Below are 25,082 nucleotides of genomic sequence, written 5' to 3' on the forward strand. Positions count from 1 at the left end.
GAGTGTTTTTATGAGACAGAAGGAAGAAGGAGCTTACCTGTCTTACTCTCGCCCCGGGAGGACATGTCTGCAGGTGTACAGACAGACAGACAGACCTACAGACAGACAGACAGGCAGACTGGCAGACAGACAGCTGGAGGTGTGAGATCAGCCGATCAACAGTTTTTAATCCTCTGCTCTCATGTTTTACAGCTCACTCTCTCTCACACTTTTCTCTTTCTGCCTTTCTTCCTTCCTCCTCCTCCTTCTTCCTCTTTCTGTCTCAACTGAGTTCAGTCAGCATGTCTGCCTGCCTGTCTGTCTGCCTGTCTGTCTGTCCTGCACCCCCCCCTGCTGGCTGCCAGCAGACAGCACAGCTCTGGGAGCCAAACTCTTCCTGTTTCTGAGTCAAGAGGAACTTAAACCTTTCATTAAATCAACTTGTGTTTGGCTAAACTCGGTTGTACTTATGTCATATGTCTGTGCAACTAAAGTAAACTAAACTAGCAGCACAGATACTGGCAGGCTAGTAAAGTCTCCTACAGTCCCTGAGTGGATAGAAATAGTTCAGTAGATTGATATTATATTATTTTTGACTTTCTCTCTGAGACTCGCTGCTGAAAAATGATATTAAGAAAGAAAGAAAGAAGAACTGGAAATCTAACTTGAATCTGAAGTTAATTTAAAGGTGTGTACATTCAAAAGTAGTTTTAGTCGTGACACAGAAAACTCAGATTGGACAGATAGTCTAGCTAGCTGTCTGGATTTACCCTGCAGAGATCTGAGGAGCAGTTAACCATAGTCCTCACAAATCCACCGGGCCCAGTTTTTCAAAAAAAATGTAATCTGGATCAAATTGATACAGATTTGGAAATCTCATGTTCTGCTATCCAGGATCACCTGACCCATCTTACTTTTATGCCAGTTTTTAAAGGAACATTGGATTGGATCACTGTGATCCAAATACCAAATTTCAGGATGACAAAATCCTGTTGACCAGAGCCTTAAATGGAGCCAACAGTGTAGCCTGCTGGCTCAGCTAAGAACTACAGGGAGGCCACTAATAGACATTGGTTGTTTTAATTTTAAGAAACAGAAAAACTGTAAAAAACAGAAACATTTTACATTCTTTATTTTTTTATTTTTTTATTTTTTTACCATATCTCATTAGATGTGACATGCTTCATATATGAAGACATGTATATATCATCAGTAAACTTTGACTTTGTGATCATTCATTTAAAAAAAACACTTTTTGGATCAAGTCTCAAACCAAGTTCAAAGTTTTGAAAAACTCAAAAGGCAGGTTTGATCCAGATCAAATGTAAAATGGGATTACATGGTCTGATCTTAGTTCAGAATCCCATTTTTGCTTTCGAAAAACCCATTTCCAAGATTTGATCCAATCCGTGATCATAAATCCCCCTGGATTACTTTTGAAAAACTGGGCCCCAGAGGTTAGAACGCCAACACAGAGACAGAGGAAGGGGACGCACATCTGGCTGAAATGAAGGGACATCTGGAGCATTTTCCGTCAATCAATCCTGGCAGTGGAACGTCACCTTGCTCCACCCTGGAATTGTTGGGTCTTTGTAAATAACAGAGTGTGGTCTAGACCTAATCCATCTGTAAAATGTCCTGAGATAACTCCTGTTATGGGTCCAAGCCCGAGGCTGTAGGAACCGCGGTCCTACAGCAGGGCTGTGGAACCCTATTGTTGTTTTTCTAGAGATAATTTTTGTTTCGTTGATGAAACTCCCGCTACAGCCTAAACCGTACATGGTGGGGGGCTGCCGGACTGGTCCAAAACTCTGCACCCTCAGCGGAGACACAAATCCACCACTAGGTGGCGCTATAGCAGAAAATAACGCGTTTGGCCTTATAACTCCCAAACCGTACACCACACAAAACAAAAAACCATACATCGACGCGTTCCCTGATCCAGCTGAATCCCGTGATATAGGCCACGCCCATTTCTGCCTAGACTTTAATGCGTGAAAAATTGCGATTTATCAAAAACCTACTTTGCCGAACTCCTCCTAGGGTTAGGGTAAGGATAGGGTTTATAGGATAGGGCTAGAATCTCCAGACCGACCTGACAAAAAGATATCAAAAGAATTTTTATAGGATAAAAATTGTGCATATTAAGCACAAATAAATTTGTGTAGCTAACTATGAAGACACCAACTTTGCCATATCTTGGCCAAAATAAATTCTATCAAGGCAAATCTTTAGATTCTTGTTTGCCATGACCCTCTGGAGGTCCTCCACGCGTTTTACGAAAATTGGCCACTAGGGAGCGCTACAAGTACAAAAAGTTTATATCTCATGAACGGCTCATCCGATTTTTACAAAATTCGGAGGGTACCATCTAGGGGTACTCCTGAGGCCACCCCTACAGTCGGGTACTGATTGGTCAAAGTGGGCGTGGCCTATGGGACCCACGTTTGGATTCAACACTTACACTAATGTGAGCAACTGTAAATTTATAGCGTAGATGTACAATGGGTCATGGACATCACCTACCACAAATTACACATGTGGACCACTAGGTGGCGCTATAATGTTTTTTTGCCTTTAACTCCCACATTACACATCGCACATTAAAAAACCTTACATCCACGTGTTCCTTGAATTAAGCTGAATCACAATAAATAGGCCACGCCCATTTCTGCTAAGAAGTTTTTTTCGCAATATCGCGCAATGTGCAAAACCAAATTTTTTGAACTCGTCCTAGGCTGTAGGACCGATCTGCACGAAACCTGACACATAGCATATCCAGCTGGCCCTGACCAAATGTTATCAAAACAATTTTGCTACGTTAAAGTATGCGTATTTTAAGACCCAACAAATTTACCAAGCTAGCTACCAAACACAAACTTTATCATAATCCAAATTATATGTTATCAGCACAAACCTTGAGATTGTTCTTCAACGTCCCACTACGATGCTCTGTACCAAATTAGATGGCATTATCATCAACGTTTATGTGTTTTGGCCGATAACTCAATGCATGCAAATGGGACATTTGTGATTGCAATTTATCTGTAGCAGTAATTGCTATCGACATGAAACTTGTGATGCTGGTTCGGCATGCCGATCTGAGGCTCTGTACCAAATGTGGTAAAGATCGGCCATTAGGGGGCGCTACAGCCAACCTAGACGAGTTTTGGCCTTTTTACTCAATCAATGTTAATGGGATATTTGCAACGGCAACGTACCACAGACCTCGTGGCTCAAACCTCTCGATATTTCCTGACGTTTGCCTCCCCACCGCCACGCTTTGGGCGACTGGCGCCGGGAGGCTTGGCCCCCATCATAACTGCTTGCAGTTCTCGTTATGATTTGATACTATAAGTAAAATGGAATTAAAGGAGCGGACACTCGAGCGTTTCATTCACACAGACTTTATTAATGTCTTAGTGGGCCCAAATACACAACACAAGACACACAACTACACACACACACACACACACACACACACACACACACACACACACACACACACACACAAACAAACACACACACGTACACTACAGTCTGGGCCGCTGCATATTTCAGTTGAACAGATCGATATATCTATATTTATGTATATTTATGGTTGATAATTTCCTTCATATATTCTGTAAACATTGATATAAACACAGCGTGAAGTATCTACGATCACAGGTGTGTGTGTCTGCCGCAGAGAAACACTTATTTTTAGGGATGTCCCGATACAATTGTTTTCTTTTTAATATTGAATAGCTGCCGCTGCAGCAGGAGGAATGAGAGGTTGAAACACCAGAGCAGGGGGAATGAGAGGGGGAAACACCAGAGCAGGAGGAATGAGAGGGGGAAACACCAGAGCAGGGGGAATGAGAGGGGGAAACACCAGAGCAGGGGGAATGAGAGGGGGAAACACCAGAGCAGGGGGAATGAGAGGGGGGAACACCAGAGCAGGGGGAATGAGAGGGGGAAACACCAGAGCAGGGGGAATGAGAGGGAGAAACACCAGAGCAGGGGGAATTTACAAAATGCCCATATATTATAAATATGATGTCGGCTCTGACCCGATCGGGACATCCCTACTTTATATTTAAACTAATGAGAACACAAGGAAACGTCACAGCACACAAGCTCTGCAGACAGACACATGGTCACTAGCACACAGACAGGTTCACAGACCCAATAAATACATCAGCAGGGACAGTTCACATGATCACACTTAGCCTTTCAGTCCCACACATCTACATCTAACAGCAGGACTCTCTGAAAGGCCCATTCTCAAATCCATGCATGTGATTCTTACAGTCAAAAACAGTCCAACAATATTATTAAACAGAGAACAGTGAGCCTCATTGTCAAGCCAAGTTCCGTTATTTGAATCACACCGGAGTTGGACTGAAAACCACCCACCAGACTCCATGTAAATAATCAGGACTTTTATCACCGTAGAACACACTTCATTCAAAGTGGACAGAAACTAAATAAAACTAACAAAAGCCGTCTTGGTTCATCTTTCCACTGTTCCAACAATCACCACTCTGGTTTGGTTGAAATAAACTCTTAATTCATCCATTTACATGTGGAGATATGCTGGCTCTATACACGCTAAAAGTCCTGATTATTTACATGGAGTCTGGTGGAGATATGCTGGCTCTATACACGCTAAAAGTCCTGATTATTTACATGGAGTCTGGTGGAGATATGCTGGCTCTATACACGCTAAAAGTCCTGATTATTTACATGGAGTCTGGTGGAGTTTGGTGATGGTGATTTCGGGGCTGTTTCATGTTAAACTAAAAGGATCTTACTCTTTAACTAAAAGGTCTATCTCTGTAGGGATCCATCCCATAATGTTGTCAGACACTTAGAATAATAATCTGAGTCTGTCAGCAGCAACAACAGAACTTTTAGTGACTCTAACTGATTAATACTGGACCAGTCAGACACCAGAACATGAGAAAACAGGGTCCATGTTTAACAAGTTGACAGATAACATCATATTACATCACATTTCAATAAGAACCACACATTGTAAATAAATCAATAAATAGATCAATAAATACATCAGTTAAAATTATATGTAAACTTTACACTGTAAAGAAAAGTTCAACAATGCAACATTTCAGCATGAATAAGAATAAAAGACAGATCAGTCTGGAGATCCTCAGAACTTTATACAGACAGAAAGACATGTCTCACTCTCCTCAGAGCAGGACCTGTCTCACTCTCCTGAGAGAAGGACATGTCTCACTCTCGTGAGAGCAGACAGACAGCAGACCTGTCTCACTCTCCAGAGAGCAGACAGACAGCGGACCTGTCTCAATCTCCAGAGAGCAGACAGACAGCTGGACCAAACATGTAATATTGCTGAGTGTTTGCTGTACAGTCATGATGAGCTGATTATAGTGAAGTTGACAGAAACAGAAACCCGCCGGGGTCAAAGGTTAATACTCCACAGAAGACTGGGGGCTCTCTCCGTGGGCGGGGCTACCTTTACTGGGACGACTAGGAACCAATCACAACACGGAGAAAGACAAAGGAAAAGAAAACAAGTGAATCAACACAAACATGTTTAAATAAATCATTGAGAAGAGAGAGCCAGTTGGTCTGATTCCAGCAGACGACAGCGAACGCAGCAGCCCTAGACAAGGCCTGTGATTGGTCTAGACAACGCCTGTGATTGGTCTAGACAACAGCTGTGATTGGTCTAGCCTGTGATTGGTCTAGCCTGTAGGAGCTGGTGGTGTGCAACAGGAGAGGACAGAGAAACACTGAATGATGTTTGAGAGGGTGGACAGTCTTTGTGATGATAAATCAGCTGGATTCTCACGCTTCAGGTGTGTGTCTGTGTGTGTGTGTGTGTGTGTGTGTGTGTGTGTGTGTGTGTGTGTGTGTGTGTGTGTGTGTGTGTGTGTGTGTGTGTGTGTGTGTGTGTGAGTGTGTGTGTGGTGTGTGTGTGTGTTTCAGATGGAGGAGTCAGATCCTGGTCTGGAGGATCGAGATGGAGATGCAGGACTCCTCCGACTGGAGACAACACAACAAGACAAACAAAACAACAGACAGACAGGCAGACAGACAGACAGGCAGACAAGCAGACAGAAAGATAGACAGAGAGAGAGAGAGAGAGAGAGACAGTGAAGCAGGCAGACAGAAAGACAGACAGTCAGTACAGGTTGATGGAGCTATCAGTCACACAGCTAATGATGGTAGAGACAGAGCACATTTAAGTCCCGCCCCCTCTCTCCTCTCTGTTGACTTGTACTGTGTGAAGGTTTCCTCCTCTTTATGTTATATTGTTGTTATATTATGTTATTATATTATATTATGTTATTATATTATATTGTGTTATTATATTATGTTATTATATTATGTCTGTTTTTAGGAGCTGCAGACCCAACAAAACTGAGCTTTCTGAACACCGAAGCTTATAAAAACTCAGTTCAGTTTTTAGACGGAATAGACGAAGAGGAAACCTTCACCCCCCCTCCCTCCCCCCCTCCCCCCCTCCCCCCCTTCCTCCGGTGGGGGCGGGGCTTTCAAAGAATGACGCAATGCACTCTGTCTCAATGTTGGGGGAGTGGGCAAGTCTCATGGCGAGGACTGCAATCTGATTGGACGATGAGTCACACACAGACTTGGTGAGAGACAGTGACATCACACAGACAACTGACGTACCATTGGTGAACTCCTCACTGGTCACTGATAGAGATTCTGAAAGAATAACCATATATGGTCATTATGAGGGGGAGGGGCCGGGGGGGAGGGGCTACCTGCTCTGACACACCTGAGAACTTCCTGTTTGGCCTCAACAGCTACTGTAGAACAGGATCACACAAACAGAGAGACAGACAGGCAGACAGACAGACAGTTACAGACAGATAGGCAGGCAGACAGACAGACAGACAGACAGGCAGCTACAGATAGACAGATAGACAGACACACAGACAGACAGCTACAGACAGACAGGCAGACACAGAAAGACAGACAGAGAGACAGACAGACGGACAGATACAGAAAGACAGACAGATACAGACAGACAGACAGACATGGCTCCAGGTGGATGTAAAGGTGATGACAGTTTGTCCAGGACGTTTAGCCTAGCTTAGCACAAAGACTAGAAGCAGGGGAACTGCAAAACTAAGCTAGGCTAACAGTTCCCTCTGCTTCCAGTCTTTATGCTAAGCTAGGCTAAACGTCCTGGACTCTGAGATGAAACTGATTTTAGTGTGACAGGATGGAGAGAAGAATGAGCAGAGGGAGGAAGAAGAGAAGAAGAATGAGCAGAGGGAGGAAGAAGAGAAGAATGAGCAGAGGGAGGAAGGAGAGAAGAAGAATGAGCAGAGGGAGGAAGAAGAGAAGAATGAGCAGAGGGAGGAAGGAGAGAAGAAGAATGAGCAGAGGGAGGAAGAAGAGAAGAATGAGCAGAGGGAGGAAGAAGAGAAGAAGAATGAGCAGAGGGAGGAAGAAGAGAAGAATGAGCAGAGGGAGGAAGGAGAGAAGAAGAATGAGCAGAGGGAGGGAGAAGAGAAGAAGAATGAGACATGTCTGAGCAGATAATTTGTGGATCGCTGCTTTTGTTCTACCAGAGAACCAGAGGATGTAAAACCTGCCTCTCTTTACATGGAGTCTGGTTCTAATGAGCAGTTACATCATGTTACCACGGCAATCACTAAGATAACTCTCAGTCTGCCTTCGTCATCATATTTTGGGTTATTATTTAATAGTAATTAAACATATTTAAGAGGAAGGTCCCAGCTGAAGGAGTTCAATAAATACAACATTACAGAAGTCAACGAAGAATCCTGTTAAATAATCCTTATTTACATATGTGTCTCTGTGTGTGTGTCTGTGTGTCCAAATACACAGGGTGTGTGTGATGCGTCAGTACAGTAGTACTGGGATAGTAGTGCCTGTAGTTTAGCAGTTTAGTCGTTACTGCTTCTGCTTGCTACATTCTGCTTACAGCTACTGCCACCGACTAGCCCTTGTGCAAGGGCAAAAAGTGGAGCGAGTGCGTAAGTCTCTTCCTGTCGGTACATAGCCTCTCCACCGCCAAGACTCCTACAGTGCCTCCTCGCGGCCACACACGGTAACTGGGCCCTAGTGGACCCAGGCTGAACTGGGCCCTAGTGGACCCAGGCTGAACTGTATGGGATCTGGGAGCAGCAGTGGGCCCCAGAGGCGCAGTGTGCAGGCCCACCAAGCAGTGGACACGCCCTGACACCCGCCAACCACTGCCCTAGCTATGGGTAAATAGTCCCACTGCCTTGTGGGGTAGCCCTATAGAGGCAAAGGCTAACCCCTCAGTCACATTAGCTACAAGAGACAGAGACAAAGCGACAGGCTGCCATTCATTTTCAACGGGAGGGGACGTTTGCCAGCGACAAGCGACGAGCTCGCCGCTGTCACGAGCAAGGCGGGGCCAAAATAGACCAGAAGTCTATTTTGTGTAAATGCTGAGCGATGCGACAAAGCGACAGCCAATCGGAGTGAAGGGGCAGCGTGACGTAGGTCAGTGGCTCGAGTCGAAGAAAATAATTCAAGATGGCGGAAAATGCTTCAGGACATCGTATTTCTGTATATATCTGATAAGTTTGGCATTTAATCTCATATATTATGTTAATTTTATCGAGAAATAAATACTTTTTAAATCCTTGTGACTTAACAATACCTCTGAAGTAACTTTTAAGACGTGCTTGAAGGTAGCACCGGAGAATTTCTGTTTACTGTTGCCAAGCAACCAGGAGTAGGCTAGGCACGCCCAGGAGCGCCCACAAGCGAGTGCATGTCGCTCTCTTTTGTAGCTAATGTGACTGTGGGGTAAGGCAGCACACCCTGAAAAAAAGACACAAGACCTCAACGGCGGAATAGGCGGAGGATGATGGCTGACTTAAATGGAGCATCACAACGGCTGTGAAGACAGATGAAGGCTGCAGCAGTGCTGGGTCCCCAGTCGTTGTGGTCTCCATGACACTGGATCCTGACCCAGACCTGCCAAGGACATGGTGGGAGTGTGGTCTGTGAACCCACACCCTCACCTTAATCCTTATCCATGCGCAAACTCCTTGCTCCGAAAAATCAAAGTGAAAAATAAGCTAAGCATTGCTTCGTGGAATGTTTCCACACTGCTGGACTTGGCCGTAACTCCTGACAGGCCCCACTGTAGGACAGCACTGGTGGCCCTGGAGCTCGCAAGGTACAACATCGACATAGCAGCTCTCCGCGAGACCAGACTGCATGGGGAGGACTCCCTGACAGAGTTTGGTGCTGGGTACAACTTCTTCTGGAAGGGGGTCCCCGAAGGCACTCGCCGTAACCATGGAGTTGGCTTTGCTGTGAAGTGTAAACTGTTGCAGCGCATTCAGGAATCCCCCATCGGCATCAATGAGAGACTGATGACATGGCGCATCCCCTGGCAAAGGAACGCTTCGCCACTCTCATCAGTGCATACGCCCCGACTCTTGATGCTGAGCTCAACATCAAAGAGAAAACCCCGGTTCCGGACAGGCTCATACTCATGGGAGACTTCAACGCTAGAGTGGGCACGGAGCACCTGGTGTGGAGTAAAGTCACTGGCCAGCATGGTGTGGGGAATATGAACCACAACGGGCTCAGACTCCTCTCCCTCTGTGCAGAGCACCAGCTGGTCATCACTAACACCATATTCCAGATGAAGAACAGGTTTAAGACCACCTGGCAGCACCCCCGCTCAAAACATTGGCACCTCCTTGACTATGTGATTGTCCGTCAAAAGGACGGACAAGATGTCCTCACCACCCGTGTTATGCGCGGAGCTGAGTGCTGGACTGACCACACCAACCCTGTCGACCCACACATTCTGGATAATCTCCCAGACCTGCCACCAACCGTGCACTTGGACACCCCACCACTTTACTCAGACATCCGGCAAGCTATTGCCGGGATGAAGAACAACAAAAGCGCTGGACCCGATGGAAACCCTGCAGAGGTTTTCAAACATGGAGGATACACCCTCACGCGTCGCCTGCACCTCCTGATCCAAAACTTCTGGGAAGTTGGGACCCTCCCACAGGACTGGAAGGATGCAAACATCGTGGTCATTTACAAACAGAAAGGAGACAGAGCAGTCTGTGGCAACAGCCGTAGGATATCTCTCCTCTCCGTCGCAGGGAAAGTCCTGGCCAAGATCATGCTTAGCAGACTGGTTGAGCTGTGCTTCCAGAAACACAGTGTGGCTTCCGGAAGACCAGATCCATGAAAGACATGGTTTTTGTCTTGAAACAGCTGCAGGAGAAGATCCGAGAACATCACAAAGACGTTTACGTAGCCTTCATCGACCTCAGTAAAGCTTTTGACACCATCAACCGTGAGCTACTCTGGAAACACCTCTCCAAACTTGGGGTACCACTTAAGTTTCTCCACATCCTACAGCAGTTCCATGACGGGATGCAAGCCAGAGTGCTCACGGGAGAACTCCAGTCAGAGTTTTTTGAAGTAAACGTTGGGGTGAAGCAAGGCTGTGTCTTGGCTCCGGTGCTCTTTAACATCCTCCTCTCTGCCATCACCTGCCTCTTCCACCGTGTCATGGGACATGACGACGGCGTCCACGTGGAATACCGACTTGACGGAAGTCTTTTCAACATCCGTCGGCTCCAGGCCCACACAAAGACAAAGACCCGCCAAATCTGTGAGCTTCAGTATGCTGATGACTGTGCCGTCTTAGCTCACAGCCCGGACTCTATACAGCACGCTCTTAACACAATATCCAGTCTGTACCAATCCTTTGGCCTACAGGTAAACACTCAAAAAACCGAGGTCATGTCCCATCTCACTACCCCCGTCCCCACACCGCCCAGTTTTCACATAAATGGTGTTCCACTTAAAACAGTGGACCACTTCACTTACCTCGGCTCCACTTTGTCCTCATGCTGCTCCCTTGACACAGAAATACACACCCGGATAAATAAAGCCTCATCATCTTTCGGTCGCCTACGCAGCAGGTTTTTTGAAAACCGTAACCTGAAGATCAGCACCAAGGTGGCTGTTTACAGCGCGGTATGTCTCTCCACTCTGCTTTATGGGGCAGAGTCTTGGACCCCATACCTCCAGCACATTACCAACCTAGAGGCCTTCCATATCCGCTGCCTACAGAAGATCCTCAGCTTGTCCTGGGACGATCAAATCCCCCAAATAGACATTCTCAGCAACACTGACTCAGTCTGTAGGGAAGCAGCTGTGGCCAAAAAACACCTGCGCTGGATAGGGCACACCATACGCATGCCTGAACACCGCCTGCCTCGTCAAGTCCTCTACAGTCAACTAATGGGCGCTAAACGCTCCGCCGGAGGGCAAAAGCGGCGCGTTAAGGACTACAGGGACCTCCTAAAGCGAGCGAACATCCCTCTCACGCAGCTTGAATCTCTGGCACTCGACAGATCAGCCTGGCAGGTCACCTGTGCTAAAGTAGTCTCTCAGATACACCAAACCAGCCAAGACCGCCAATCCGAGAGGCGCATCAAGAGACACCAGCGGGCAGCTGGTACCCCCCTGGCATCTGGTTTCCCCTGCTCCATCTGGTTTCCCCTGCTCCATCTGGTTTCCCATGCTCCATCTGGTTTCCCATGCTCCATCTGGTTTCCCCTGCTCCATCTGGTTTCCCCTGCTCCATCTGGTTTCCCCTGCTACATCTGGTACCCCCTGCTCCATGTGTGGACGAGTGTGCGGCTCAAGGATCGGACTCTAAGCCCACTAGAAGTGGCACCAGCGGCAAGGTCACTGAACCCACCTCCCCTCCCACCCCCATCCCTGGAACAAGCGTCATCATCGAACACGATGGACAGCTAAGATGATGATGGTGTGTGTGTGTGTGTGTGTGTGTGTGTGTGTGTGTGTGTGTGTGTGTGTGTGTGTGTGTGTGTACCTGGGGACTCCCGGTGGGGGGGCTCTGTTGGGTCTGGAGGGCACGTTGGGTGCTCCAGGATCTGGTGACACCGCGGGACGAGATGGAGGTCCGGGGGCTGCTCGTCCACCGGGACGGGGAGGTCCAGGAGGGGCCCGACGCTGGGGGGTCGGACTGGACATGGGAGACCTGCAGAGACCAGCAGAGACACTCAGAGACCAGCAGAGACACACACACACACATACACAGACACACACAAACACACACACACACACAGACACACACACACACACAGAGACACAAACACACACGTACATGCACACACACACACACACACACACACACACACACACACACACACACACACACACACACACACACACACACACAAACACACACACACACACAGACACACACATACACAGACACAAACACACACACATACATGCACACACACACAAACACAGACACACACACATACACACACACTCAGGGGTGTGTGTGGCAGCTGAGCCGTTGGTTGCTATAGGTTACCTGCGTCCCGATGGCATCCCTGTGACCTGCAGCCAGGAGTCGTCGACGGGGGGGGGCATGGGCGTGCTGATGGTGGAGGTGCTGATGTCACCAATGAGGCTCAGACCCTCACGCAGGGCGTGGTACATCCTCAACATCTCATCACGGTGCTGGGCCTGGGGGGGCAGAGAGACAGACAGGGAGGGAGAGACAGGGAGAGAGAGACAGGGAGGGAGAGACCGGGTGGGAGACAGGGAGAGAGAGAGAGGGAGAGACAGGGAGGGAGAGACAAGGAGAGAGACAGGGAGGGAGAGACAGGGAGAGAGACAGGGAGGGAGAGATATGGAGAGAGACAATGAGGGAGAGACAAGGAGAGAGAGACAGGGAGGGAGAGATAGAGAGAGAGACATGTCTATATAAATCTGGACTTCTATCACTTAATGATCTAAGTTAGCATTTGCACTTAGTTAGCCACGTTAGCCAGCCATATTTGAGCTAACGTTAGCCAGCCATGTTTGAGCTAACGTTAGCCAGCCATATTTGAGTTAACGTTAGCCAGCCATGTTTGAGCTAACGTTAGCCAGCCATATTTGAGCTAACGTTTGTAAGAAATAATAACAATATTAATCCTGGCGAAGGTGTGAAGGACACAGACAGGATGCTGTGCTATTGCTAAGTGATAGCAAATGTTAGGTTACACAGCATCTTCTAGCTTCATCTTTCTCATGACGTATGTGTCAGATCTTTCTGTCTGGGGCGTGTATGGTGATGTAGCAGAGAAAGAGCCAGGGTCTGTCTGGGGCGTGTATGGTGATGTAGCAGAGAAAGAGCCAGGGTCTGTCTGGGGCGTGTATGGTGATGTAGCAGAGAAAGAGCCAGGGTCTGTTTGGGGCGTGTATGGTGATGTAGCAGAGAAAGAGACAGGGTCTGTCTGGAGCATGTATGGTGATGTAGCAGAGAAAGAGCCAGGGTCTGTCTGGGGCGTGTATGGTGATGTAGCAGAGAAAGAGGTCCAGGTCTGTGGAGCGTGTGTATGTGTGGATGAAGAGCCAGGGTCTGTCTGGGCGGGCGGTATGTGATGTAGCAGAGAAAGAGCCAGGGTCTGTCTGTGCATGGTGATGGTAGCAGAGAAAGAGCCAGGGTCTGTCTGGGGCGTGTATGGTGATGTAGCAGAGAAAGAGACAGGGTCTGTCTGGAGCATGTATGGTGATGTAGCAGAGAAAGAGCCAGGGTCTGTTTGGGGCGTGTATGGTGATGTAGCAGAGAAAGAGACAGGGTCTGTCTGGAGCATGTATGGTGATGTAGCAGAGAAAGAGCCAGGGTCTGTCTGGAGCGTGTATGGTGATGTAGCAGAGAAAGAGACAGGGTCTGTCTGGAGTGTGTGTAGTGGTTGTTAGCAGAGAAAGAGCCAGGGTCTGTTTGGGGCGGGGTATGGTGATGTAGCAGAGAAAGAGACAGGGTCTGTCTGGAGCGTGTTATGGTGATGTAGCAGAGAAAGAGCCAGGGTCTGTTTGGGGCTGTATGGTGATGTAGCAGAGAAAGAGCCAGGGGCTGCTGTTTGGCGTGTGTATGGTGAAGCAGAGAAAGAGCCAGGGTCTGTTTGGGGCATGTATGGTGATGTAGCAGAGAAAGGCCCAGGGTCTGTTTGGGGTGTAGAGAGAACAGGATTGGTTTGATGTAGCAGAGAAAGAGCCAGGGTCTGTTTGGGGCGTGTATGGTGATGTAGCAGAGAAAGAGCCAGGGTCTGTCTGGAGCGTGTATGGTGAAGTAGCAGAGAAAGAGCCAGGGTCTGTTTGGGGCATGTATGGTGATGTAGCAGAGAAAGAGCCAGGGTCTGTTTGGGGCGTGTATGGTGATGTAGCAGAGAAAGAGCCAGGGTCTGTCTGGGCGTGTATGGTGATGTAGCAGAGAAAGAGACAGGGTCTGTCTGGAGCATGTATGGTGATGTAGCAGAGAAAGAGCCAGGGTCTGTTTGGGGCGTGTATGGTGATGTAGCAGAGAAAGAGACAGGGTCTGTCTGGAGCATGTATGGTGATGTAGCAGAGAAAGAGCCAGGGTCTGTTTGGGGCGTGTATGGTGATGTAGCAGAGAAAGAGCCAGGGTCTGTCTGGAGCGTGTATGGTGAAGTAGCAGAGAAAGAGCCAGGGTCTGTTTGGGGCATGTATGGTGATGTAGCAGAGAAAGAGCCAGGGTCTGTTTGGGGGCGGTGTATGGTGATGTAGCAGAGAAAGAGCCAGGGTCTGTCTGGAGCGTGTATGGTGAAGTAGCAGAGAAAGAGACAGGGTCTGTCTGGGGCATGTATGGTGATGTAGCAGAGAAAGAGCCAGGGTCTGTCTGGGGCGTGTATGGTGATGTAGCAGAGAAAGAGCCAGGGTCTGTTTGGGGCATGTATGGTGATGTAGCAGAGTTATAACATTATGGCTGTGTCTCAAACCGCCTACTTGCACACTTCAAACACTTAGTTTTAAGTACATAGTGTAGATAATGCAAAAAGTCAGAGCACTGAAAGTACCAGGATGACCCCCTAAAAACGGTCCAAAAGTTCAGTGTGGAACGATGGACACAACGCGCACTAAACGGGCGCCATCTTGACTACGCAGCGGAAAGGGGCGGGACCAGGGACGTCGACCGGCAGCTGATTGGACGAACGCGTCACGTGGGTCTGGCTGCTCCCGGATTTCACAACAGACCATAATCGCGGCTCGTTCAGAATCCGATCGCGTATTTTACTAAAATAGTTCACTGAAACGTGTTTCTGAAAACATTTTAAGCGAGAAATAGGCCGTGTAGTGTCTGAATCTGTCTTCATTTCAGATCAACAAAGGTCAGTTTAAAAGATTTTTGTCAGATTTTGAGAGACCGCGAGGCGAGCTGACCGCTCGTCATTTCCGGTAAGTGTTTTAACATAAGTGCTCCGTTTGGTACGACACTAACCATTGTTAAGAATTCTAAAAGACGTGTTCGTTTGATTTCTGAGGAGGAAGGAGAGGCTGGGGTCGAATTGAAAGTTAAGCAAAAGGTTTAATAAAACAACACGATGAAAACGACAGTCAAAACACAATCAAACATAAAACATGAAACACTGCCAGCAGCGGACTGAAATGACATGCCTCCTCTTCAGGAATTACATCAATCAGTCATGCTACATGACAAAACAATACACTGTAGACAGCGGACTGCAGAACCTTGTTCCCTTGTCGGGTCCCAGGCTTGCAGTCCCGAATCTTTCTCAGGATCCGAATTATATTCCCTACACCTGGGTGTTTCCTTTGAATGATAAGTCTCTCAGGTTAAGGACACACCTCTGATTAGATTAACTCTAGGTCACAGACAAAGGTCGTTTATCTTGGTAGTGCCAATTCTATTCAAGTTTACAGAGTTTGCATTTCGTTTGTTCTAACCCAGACTTGGCACCAGGAGGTTGGAGACTCAAAGAGACGTTTCTCTTCATATGTTAATAGTTGGTTTTAACCTAATCTATCTGCAAGAAACAGGAAGAGAGGGGGAGAGAAATAACCAGCTGTTTTTACCTTAGTAGTCATTCTAGATTTCATTCCTATTTTCATAACCTGACTGCAGCATACAATTTATTATTTAAAACATAAAACATAAGCATGGTTTTAACTTTTTACAACCTAACACCATCCAAAGTGGGCACTACGGCAGGAAGTGGTCAGTGCACATTAGCAGTGTACTGACAGAAGTGTGCGGTTTGAGACACAGCCTTTGGTGGACAGAGCCAGGGTCTGTTTGAGGCATGTATGGTGAGCATCATGTGTGTTCGTGGAAGCATTAACAACACAGATATGACGGCTCATTAACTTCAACAGAACTGACACCAAACTCTAAATGCATTTATCACAACAGTAGTCTGTCTGTCTGTCTGTCTGTCTGTATCTGTTTGTCTGTCTGTATGTCTGTCTCTCTGTCTGTCTGTCTGTTTGTCCTTATCTGTCTGTGTCTGTCTGTGCATATCTGTCTGTCAGTCTGTCTGCCTGTCTGACTGTGTCTGTCTGTCTGTCCGTATCTGTCTGTGTCTGTCTGTCCTATCTGTCTGTCAGTCTGTCTTCCTGTCTGTCTGCCAGTCTCACCTGTTCCTGGGACTCCTCCATCAGGCTGTTCTGGTCTCCGCAGGAGTAAAGATTAGCCAGCAGGTCAGAGTGGATGAACTCCTTCGTCTGGGGAGCAGAGAGGAAGTTACATCACTTCCTGTGTGTGTGTGTGTGTGTCTGTGTGTGTGTGTGTGTCTGTGTGTGTGTGTGTGTGTGTGTGTGTCTGTGTGTGTCTCTGTGTGTGTGTGTGTGTGTGTGTGTGTTTGTGTTTCTCTGTGTGTTTGTGTGTGTGTGTGTCTGTATGTGTGTGTGTGTCTGTGTCTCTGTGTGTGTGTTTGTCTGTGTGTGTGTCTATGTGTGTGTGTATGTGTCTGTGTGTGTGTCTGTGTGTGTCTGTGTGTCTCTGTGTGTGTGTCTGTGTGTTTCTGTGTGTGTGTGTCTCTGTGTGTCTCTCTCACGTTGTTGACCATCAGGTGCATGATGGTCTTGGGGATCAGGTCCCGGACCGTGCGGTGGATGATGGACAGGTACGAGTCCACCAGGTTCCTAACGATCTCCACCTGTCTCTCCAGCTGAGGGTCCAGACTGTGGATCTGCCCGTCGCCGCTCGCTTCCTCCGCCTCCACCTGCACCAACATGGCCGTTAGTTAACCACACACAACCTCTACCTGCACCAACATGGCCGCTAGTTAACCACACACAACCTCTACCTGCACCAACATGGCCGCTAGTTAACCACACACAACATCTACCTGCACCAACATGGCCGCTAGTTAACCAAACATTCATCATTGTTCTCGGGTCAAATTTGACCCAATTTAAAAAAGTTTCCACATCAGAAATTTGGGTTTCTTTCAAACAAAGTGTCCAAAAAAAGAACGTGGATAGTTGTCTTCACAAGTAAATTAAAATAATCAGGTCACTACTTTCATTGAATTTGGGTGTTTCATCAAATTTTATAGCATTTAAAGAAAAACAAATAAAAAAATCTTGAAAAAAGTGACAAAAATGTCAAATAAAGTGCAAAGCGCATCGACAAAAACACAGAAAAAAATGATTTTAAAAATGCCATAAAAAGCTTCAAAAACGTCAGGAAACAACAAATATGTCCCATAAAAAAGTGCTGAAAAGTACAGACAAAAACATCGGATAAAGTGAAAATATTTGAAAAAATCTTCAAAAACGTCGGGAAAATTTGACTAAATAATGTTGAAAAAAGGGACAAAACTATCGGGACCAAAACAATAAATTTTGACCCAGAAATACAAAAAGTTGCATGGTCAACGGGTTTAATCTCCCCTCTTTGGTTTTAAATGGGGTGGACAGAATAATAGGAACCACTGTCAGTATAAAAGAAGACAGGAACTCACCTTCTCTTTATCCTGCAGGAGGAAAAAGACATAATGGAGTTCAATACTTTCATTGTTATATCTTATAAATATCTTATAGTAGGGTATAAGTACTAATGATGTAACACAATACTATAGTTACGATGTGTCGTACCACGGTGCGTTCAGGGTACACTCCGGCGCGTAGGAAAGAAGCCTTCCAGCTGTCCACCTCCTCCTGAGACTCACTGGCCAGCTCCAGCTGACGGGAGTCTTTGTACACGTTCCTGAAACGTTTTTAATGGATTAAATGTTGAAACATACGGCAGTGTCGTCTGCGTACAGCGTTTCCTCCATCTCAGTACGATCACTCTCACGACACGTTTAAAAGGACTTTATATTATCACACGGACTTGTTAATAACAATAATAATGGCATTTAAAACACTAACTTGACCATAATGACCGGCTCACTCTACATTATCTTTATATAACGATGTAAACACTGAAGCCTGCTCTGGTTTGTCCAAACTAGGGATGCACTGAATCCAGATTTTTGGAGTTTGGCCGAATACCGAATCCACTGGTTAAGATTCTGATGAATCTGAAACAGAATACCGAATCATACTCCCAGTTTTTAGCTGTGACTGTCCTTCCTTTGCCGTACCTTAAGTTGCTGCATTTTGGCTGCTGCCTGTAGATTCCTTCGTGCACAACTGGTATTCTTTCTGATGTTTCAGACCAAATGTTGTAACAGCAGCCATGTTGTGTATAGTTTAGGGTCCTCGCCACCACCAGACCAATCAGCATTGAACAGATTGAACATGTAGCTGGACTTGAATGGCCTTCTTTTGACTGAAAGTACTGCCAAACAACAACTTTTTCTGCTCACCAGATCCATGTCCACTTTCTCACAGCCTACTGCATTGAACGCTCCACCTACGTAAACACCGTCCCGTAATCAATGGCGCCGTCACTACGGCGACCAGCGTAGCGTGCCAAGTGCAAGCGTAGGGTTCGGTTTTCTGGGAAAAAAGTCTAAGGTTCAGCAGAGACCAAACTCTGTCAAAAAGCCCAATATTTAGCCGAATAAGAAGCTGAATCCTGGATTCGGTGCATCCCTAATCCAAACAAGACGACCACATCCTCATCATCTACCAACCCGTGTATAATCATGCGTTTCATTAATTTGCACTGTCCCCTTGTTAAAGAAACTGAACTGAAGCGATATGATGTGTGTTTCTGCTACAAACTGAAAGTAAGACTGAGAATAACACGCAGCCACAGCTGGAACATGTAGAATATACTACAGCGCTGATCTACTCTGCTAGAGGGGAACAAAGATATTTAAACCAATCACAGCCGTCCTGGGCGATGCTAAGCCCTGGACGCAGCGACAGTTTTCTTATAGAATAGAAAACACACACAGCACACATGCACACATGCATGCACGCACACACAGAAACACGTACACACACACACACAAACCTGTGTTCATTGTGGAACAGGGCGAAGATGTGTTTGCTGGACATGAAGCTCTTCTCGATGTCTTTGAGTTTCAGGTTGTCTACAGGCAGCATGTACTTCTTGTCCTTCTCCTGCAGGACAACAACAACAATATCAACAACAACAACAATAACAACAACAATGTTCATAACGCTGACGGTGTTTACAAAGGTATTAAATGTCCATCCTGATCATTCGCCCCAAACAAAATTCGCCAGCAAAATGGGTTGCAAATGGTTTAATGGTGTGTGTGTGTGTGTGTGTCTCTGTGTGCGTGCATGCGTGTGTGTGTGTGTGTGCGTCTGTGTGTGTGTCTGTGTGTGTGTATGTGTGTCTGTGTGTGTCTGTGTGTGTGTGTGTCTGTGTGTGTGTGTGTGTGTGTTACCTCGTCATCTTTGTACCAAGACAGTGTCTCTGCCGTCAGGACGAACCAGTACTCTTTAGCTCCGCCCTTCATGATGCTGATGTTGTTGATGGTCAGCCAACCTTTACGGATCACCTGCACACACACACACACACACACACACACACACACACACACACACACACACACACACACACACACACACACACACACACACACACACACACACACACACACACACACTCATTCAGAACTCTTCACTTTGAAGTTCAAGTTGCTGTGCTGTGATTGGTTGCTCTTCATATATCAATGACATTACTAACCCACTCACACTCACCATGATCTCGTCCTGGTTGCCGCGGCAACGGCGGCAGAAGGAGAGAGATAGAGAGACAGAGAGAGTGAGAATGAGAGAGGAATATATGAACAAAGAGTCCATCTTTCAGCTGTAATCTCTATAAACCTGTAGAGATAACGGGAACACATTTAGTTGTCGAAGCGTTCTGGTTTCCGTGTGTAGTCCCAGTAGTACGGACCAATCACCTCATTGGTGGCACATTTCTCTAAACCAATCCCAACTGTCTTGGGCGGCACTAAGCTCTGGACGCAGCGACGGTGGCTCTGCTAAATAGTCTCAGGAAGGAACTGGTTTTGGTGGAACATTTGCACCCCAATAAAGAAAACTCCTCATCCAATATTAAATGAAGTTAACTGTTGACACAATACAGTAACGTGACGTATTTAAATCAGCTGATAAATGGTTCCACCTCATTAGCTCTTACTAGTGTATCTCCATGTGTACTTCATCCACAGCAACCCCACCAATCAGTCCCAAAACCTCCCAGTTAGAGAGGAGATGATCTAAACATATTCTTTATAAAACCTCCCAGTTAGAGAGGAGATGATCTAAACATATTCTTTATAAAACCTCCCAGTTAGAGAGGAAATGATCTAAACATATTCTTTATAAAACCTCCCAGTTAGAGAGGAAATGATCTAACATATTCTTTATAAAACCTCCCAGTTAGAGAGGAGATGATCTAACATATTCTTTATAAAACCTCCCAGTTAGAGAGGAAATGATCTAACATATTCTTTATAAAACCTCCCAGTTAGAGAGGAAATGATCTAAACATATTCTTTATAAAACCTCCCAGTTAGAGAGGAGATGATCTAACATATTCTTTATAAAACCTCCCAGTTAGAGAGGAAATGATCTAACATATTCTTTATAAAACCTCCCAGTTAGAGAGGAAATGATCTAACATATTCTTTATAAAACCTCCCAGTTAGAGAGGAGATGATCTAACATATTCTTTATAAAACCTCCCAGTTAGAGAGGAGATGATCTAAACATATTCTTTATAAAACCTCCCAGTTAGAGAGGAGATGATCTAAACATATTCTTTATAAAACCTCCCAGTTAGAGAGGAGATGATCTAACATATTCTTTATAAAACCTCCCAGTTAGAGAGGAGATGATCTAACATATTCTTTATAAAACCTCCCAGTTAGAGAGGAGATGATCTAACATATTCTTTATAAAACCTCCCAGTTAGAGAGGAAATGATCTAACATATTCTTTATAAAACCTCCCAGTTAGAGAGGAAATGATCTAACATATTCTTTATAAATCTTTACAATCATTCCCTGAAAGAACCAAGCAGACCTGCCTTGTTGAAACATCCAAATGTTCTTTAAAACTTGAGATTTTCAGTGTGCAGCTTGCTATCTCACACTAGTCTCGGCAGGAAGCTCTGAAATGTTGTCCATTTCCCCCAGAGGATAACTGTCCACCAGAGACAGAGTTACCTGCAGCAACTCACCTGGTTTCCTGCTGCTTTCTTCTTGTTCATCTGAGAGCTCTTCTGCTGAGCACTGACAGACAGACAGACAGACAGACAGACAGACAGACAGACAGACCAGTAGATTAGTATCTACGGTATATTCCATTGTCCATCATGCAAAGGATGTTCAGACTTTCTTACTTTGCAAAGCCGATGAAGTCTTCATGGTTTGTGTTCATGTAGGCCAACTCAATGTCAATCAGCAAAAACACCTGAGGAGACAGACAGACAGTTAGAGAGAGATAGGCAGACAGGCAGACAGAGAGACAGTTAGAGAGAGATAGGCAGACAGGCAGACAGAGAGACAGTTAGAGAGAGACAGGCAGAAAGGCAGGCAGACAGACAGTTAGAGAGACAGACAGACAGTTAGAGAGAGACAGACAGGCAATTAGAGAGACAGACAGACAGACAGACAGACAGACCGTTAGAGAGACAAATAGACAGTTAGACCGGTTACACACTGGAAGCGTGGCGTGAGCGTGTCAGCTGCGTGGCGTGTCCGTTTATATTTCGGCTCCCATGGTAACAGGTCAGAGCTGACACACTGCCGGCGTGAGACGCGCGTCTCAGGCGCGGCGCGTGCAGCTAGAAATAGAATCAACGCGAGCGTGTTGGAAACGTTCCAGGCAAAATAGAATAGGAAAATATGTTTATATGTCATGACATGTTGATGTTTGAAAGCCTCTAGGTTTTGATATAAATGCAGATATATGAATGTAATTTTAAAAAAAAATAGATTTTCTAATATGTCAATACACAGAAGGAAATATTCTGGAGCCTATTCTGCCGTCAATCCTGCCGACGTTGTCTTTGCTGTAATCAGATCAGAATATATTTATGTTTATTGGAAACATCCATGTGTCAGACAAGGCTAGCAGCAGCAGCAGTCAGACACCTTTCTGGTGGGAAAGACAGAAAACACCACGCAACAGAAACGCCACGCTCACGCCACGCTCACGCCACGCCGGCAGTGTGTAACCGGCCTTACAGACAGTTAGAGAGCCAGACAGGCAGACAGACAGTCTGTTAGAGAGACGTTAGAGAGACAGTTAGACAGACAGACAGAGAGACAGTTTGAGAGACAGACAGACAGACAGACAGACAGACAGACAGACAGACAGGCAGGCAGGCAGGCAGACAAAGAGACAGACAGACATTGAGACAGACAGACAGACAGACCTGTTCTTTGGTGCGACTCTCTCTGTCTCTTATGTGCTGGGTGACGATTCTCTCCATCTCCTCTCGGAGCATCGGATACTGAGCCAGCTGCAGGAAGCAGAGGTCAAAGGTCAGGAAGCCAGGGGTCAGAGGTCAAAGGTCAGGAAGCCCAGGGGTCAGAGGTCAAAGGTCAGGAAGCCCAGGGTCCACACAGGTAATATCTGACTCATGTAATATTAATAATTGAGAATAAACGTGAAGGGTACCTTCTGTGTGCACTGCCTCACGGTGTTGACCAGCTCGTTGATCACCATGTCGACACATTTTTGACACGGCTCTTTGATCTGAGCGATCAGACGCTTCACGATCGTCTCAAACGCCATGTCAGGTGTGAACAGACCCGTCCTGAACACAGAGCACAGGTGAGGTTACAGCCTGTTCTCATCAAGCAGTCCTACATACAGCTGTGAAAAGTAAAGCACTGTAAATCCATATGTATTCCATGTATTTATTACTACAAGACTTTCACCCAGGAAACAGGTGTTCATGTCCCGGGAGTGTTCCAACCTAAACCACAATCTTTTTCCTAATCTTAAAGGTATTGTGGAGGATTTTCTTTTTCCGGGTGGATCATCAAGACTATTGGTCCTACTAGTTGTCAATCATTCTGGTGATATGTTTAGTAAGGCCGTGGTACGTGCTCGTCCCTAGCTTTCAGGTGTATGTGTGTGGTGAGCTTGAGCTACGGTTTCAGCCATTCATTGAAGCATTGAAGCTTTTGGGAGAATATTTCACACGCTGGCGTGCGCTAAAAGCACAGGTTGGGCTTCCCACTGATGCCTCAGTCGTGAAGTTTCTACTCGACAGGTAAAGTTTGGCATGCTATTTGGAGAAATCCATTTAAAATCACTGCTAGTAAAAGTTGATGTAAGCTATGATTAGCACCTTTACCTTTAACTAGTCTTTTTGGTGTCTAAACTTAACTATCATGTGACCGTTCATGAGAATGTGTTTACCTGATTCCGTGGATGTTCTTGATGGCGTAGCTGATCTCTTTACGGAGAGTCTTCTCATCACTCTCCAGCTGCACACACACACACACACACACACACACACACACACACACACACACACACACACACACACACACACACACACACACACACACACACACACACACACACAGAAATTATTTATCTGTATAATAGTTTCACAGGCCACGATCTCCGTTTGGCTTGCTTGTCATAAATTGAACAAGGGATTAAACTACCATGACTTTATGTTCAGTTTACCGTTCACCAAAAACATGAGCACATGCACAACACTGTCCTCTGTGATGTAAACATGTCTGCTGTGTGTGTGTGTGTGTGTGTGTATGTGTGTGTGTGTTACCTTGACCAGGTCGAAGGGGAAGCGTTCGTGGAAAATTCGGTTGATCTTGGCTCCTCCTGACAGCTCATAGGTGTCCACCTGATCTCCGGATCCTTCAATCCGCTTCTCAAAGTCCACCGCAAACTGCTGCACCATCCTGACACACACACACACACACACACACACACACACACACATCACAAAAACATCAAAAAAACGCTCCAAAAACCTGAAATTCGGATCATTCAAATGATGATCTATTTGAATTGGGAAAAGGATTTTTGAAATCCAGCCCTTTCATTGACTGATTGGTTGATGGAAGTACTGACTGCAGCAGGGCCTTGGTCTTTCGGCTCGGGTCATCCGGTCTGAAGTTCTTGTATTCCTCCACCTCCTTCTCGATGGACAGCAGCTGGCTCTGCAGTTTGCTGCGTAACCCCGGCAACGTGTCCCGGATGTGGTTGGTCAGTTGCTGCGGGTAACGGAAAAATGCACTGTTACTACCGTCACTCAGTGTTACACCAACCATTTGATTTCACTGTCTGAAGTCTGAGTGTGTAGTTCGGTCTCGGCTGGACACATCTGGGAAACCAGCTGGTTGCATCAACACTCGGCCTGCTGCTAGGTTACCTAACTTTATAAGTTTATAAGTTACAGTTAACTTTATAAGTTTATAAGTTACAGTTAACTTTATAAGTTTATAAGTTACAGTTAACTTTATAAGTTTATAAGTTACAGTTAACTTTATAAGTTTTCAAGGTGGATGTTGTGTGGCGTCTCTAAACTACTGATCGTATTGTCTCTGGTGTTCACAATTTCCTATGACACTGCCTTGTCCTCTCAGGGACCCAAGGGTCCCATAAAGAGGTGGGCCCGATCCTGGAGCTCTGCAGCTAGATCCTTCTCCCTTCAGAGGTCATAAAGACGCCTTTAGCAGACCTTCTTAGGGCCTTTCTTATGGCCTTCTTAAAGCCTTTAGAGGACCTTTCTCAGGGCCTTTCTTAGGGCCTTCTTAAAAGCTTTAGATGACCTTTCTTAGGGCCTTTCTTATGACCTTCTTAAAGCCTTTAGATGACCTTTCTTAGGGCCTTCTTACAGC

At 46.1% G+C, this 25,082-nt stretch overlaps 1 protein-coding gene and 1 pseudogene across 1 annotated transcript in view; both read right to left on the reverse strand.

The window, feature by feature from the left end:
• The window catches only part of LOC120561118, a 30,210-nt pseudogene extending 29,971 nt beyond the window's left edge, over positions 1 to 239 (reverse strand).
• A 4,556-nt stretch (positions 240 to 4,795) lies between these two features.
• LOC120561119 (dynamin-1-like) overlaps positions 4,796 to 25,082 on the reverse strand; it is a 27,836-nt gene continuing 7,549 nt past the window's right edge. The window contains exons 7-23 of the mRNA XM_039804069.1: positions 24,313 to 24,455; positions 24,005 to 24,140; positions 23,629 to 23,696; positions 22,879 to 23,017; positions 22,634 to 22,720; positions 21,596 to 21,666; positions 21,434 to 21,485; positions 19,945 to 19,956; positions 19,629 to 19,742; positions 19,226 to 19,335; positions 17,914 to 18,025; positions 17,781 to 17,792; positions 16,869 to 17,036; positions 16,450 to 16,536; positions 12,380 to 12,534; positions 11,867 to 12,034; positions 4,796 to 5,472 (exon numbers count right to left, since the gene is read on the reverse strand). Of these exons, the coding sequence (XP_039660003.1) occupies positions 5,412 to 5,472; positions 11,867 to 12,034; positions 12,380 to 12,534; positions 16,450 to 16,536; positions 16,869 to 17,036; positions 17,781 to 17,792; positions 17,914 to 18,025; positions 19,226 to 19,335; positions 19,629 to 19,742; positions 19,945 to 19,956; positions 21,434 to 21,485; positions 21,596 to 21,666; positions 22,634 to 22,720; positions 22,879 to 23,017; positions 23,629 to 23,696; positions 24,005 to 24,140; positions 24,313 to 24,455 (1,695 nt within the window). The 3' untranslated portion in view covers positions 4,796 to 5,411. The remainder of the gene's footprint in view (positions 5,473 to 11,866; positions 12,035 to 12,379; positions 12,535 to 16,449; positions 16,537 to 16,868; positions 17,037 to 17,780; positions 17,793 to 17,913; positions 18,026 to 19,225; positions 19,336 to 19,628; positions 19,743 to 19,944; positions 19,957 to 21,433; positions 21,486 to 21,595; positions 21,667 to 22,633; positions 22,721 to 22,878; positions 23,018 to 23,628; positions 23,697 to 24,004; positions 24,141 to 24,312; positions 24,456 to 25,082) is intronic.

Source organism: Perca fluviatilis, chromosome 6, assembly GCF_010015445.1.
Source record: "Perca fluviatilis chromosome 6, GENO_Pfluv_1.0, whole genome shotgun sequence".
Classification (NCBI taxonomy): Eukaryota; Metazoa; Chordata; class Actinopteri; order Perciformes; family Percidae; genus Perca; species Perca fluviatilis.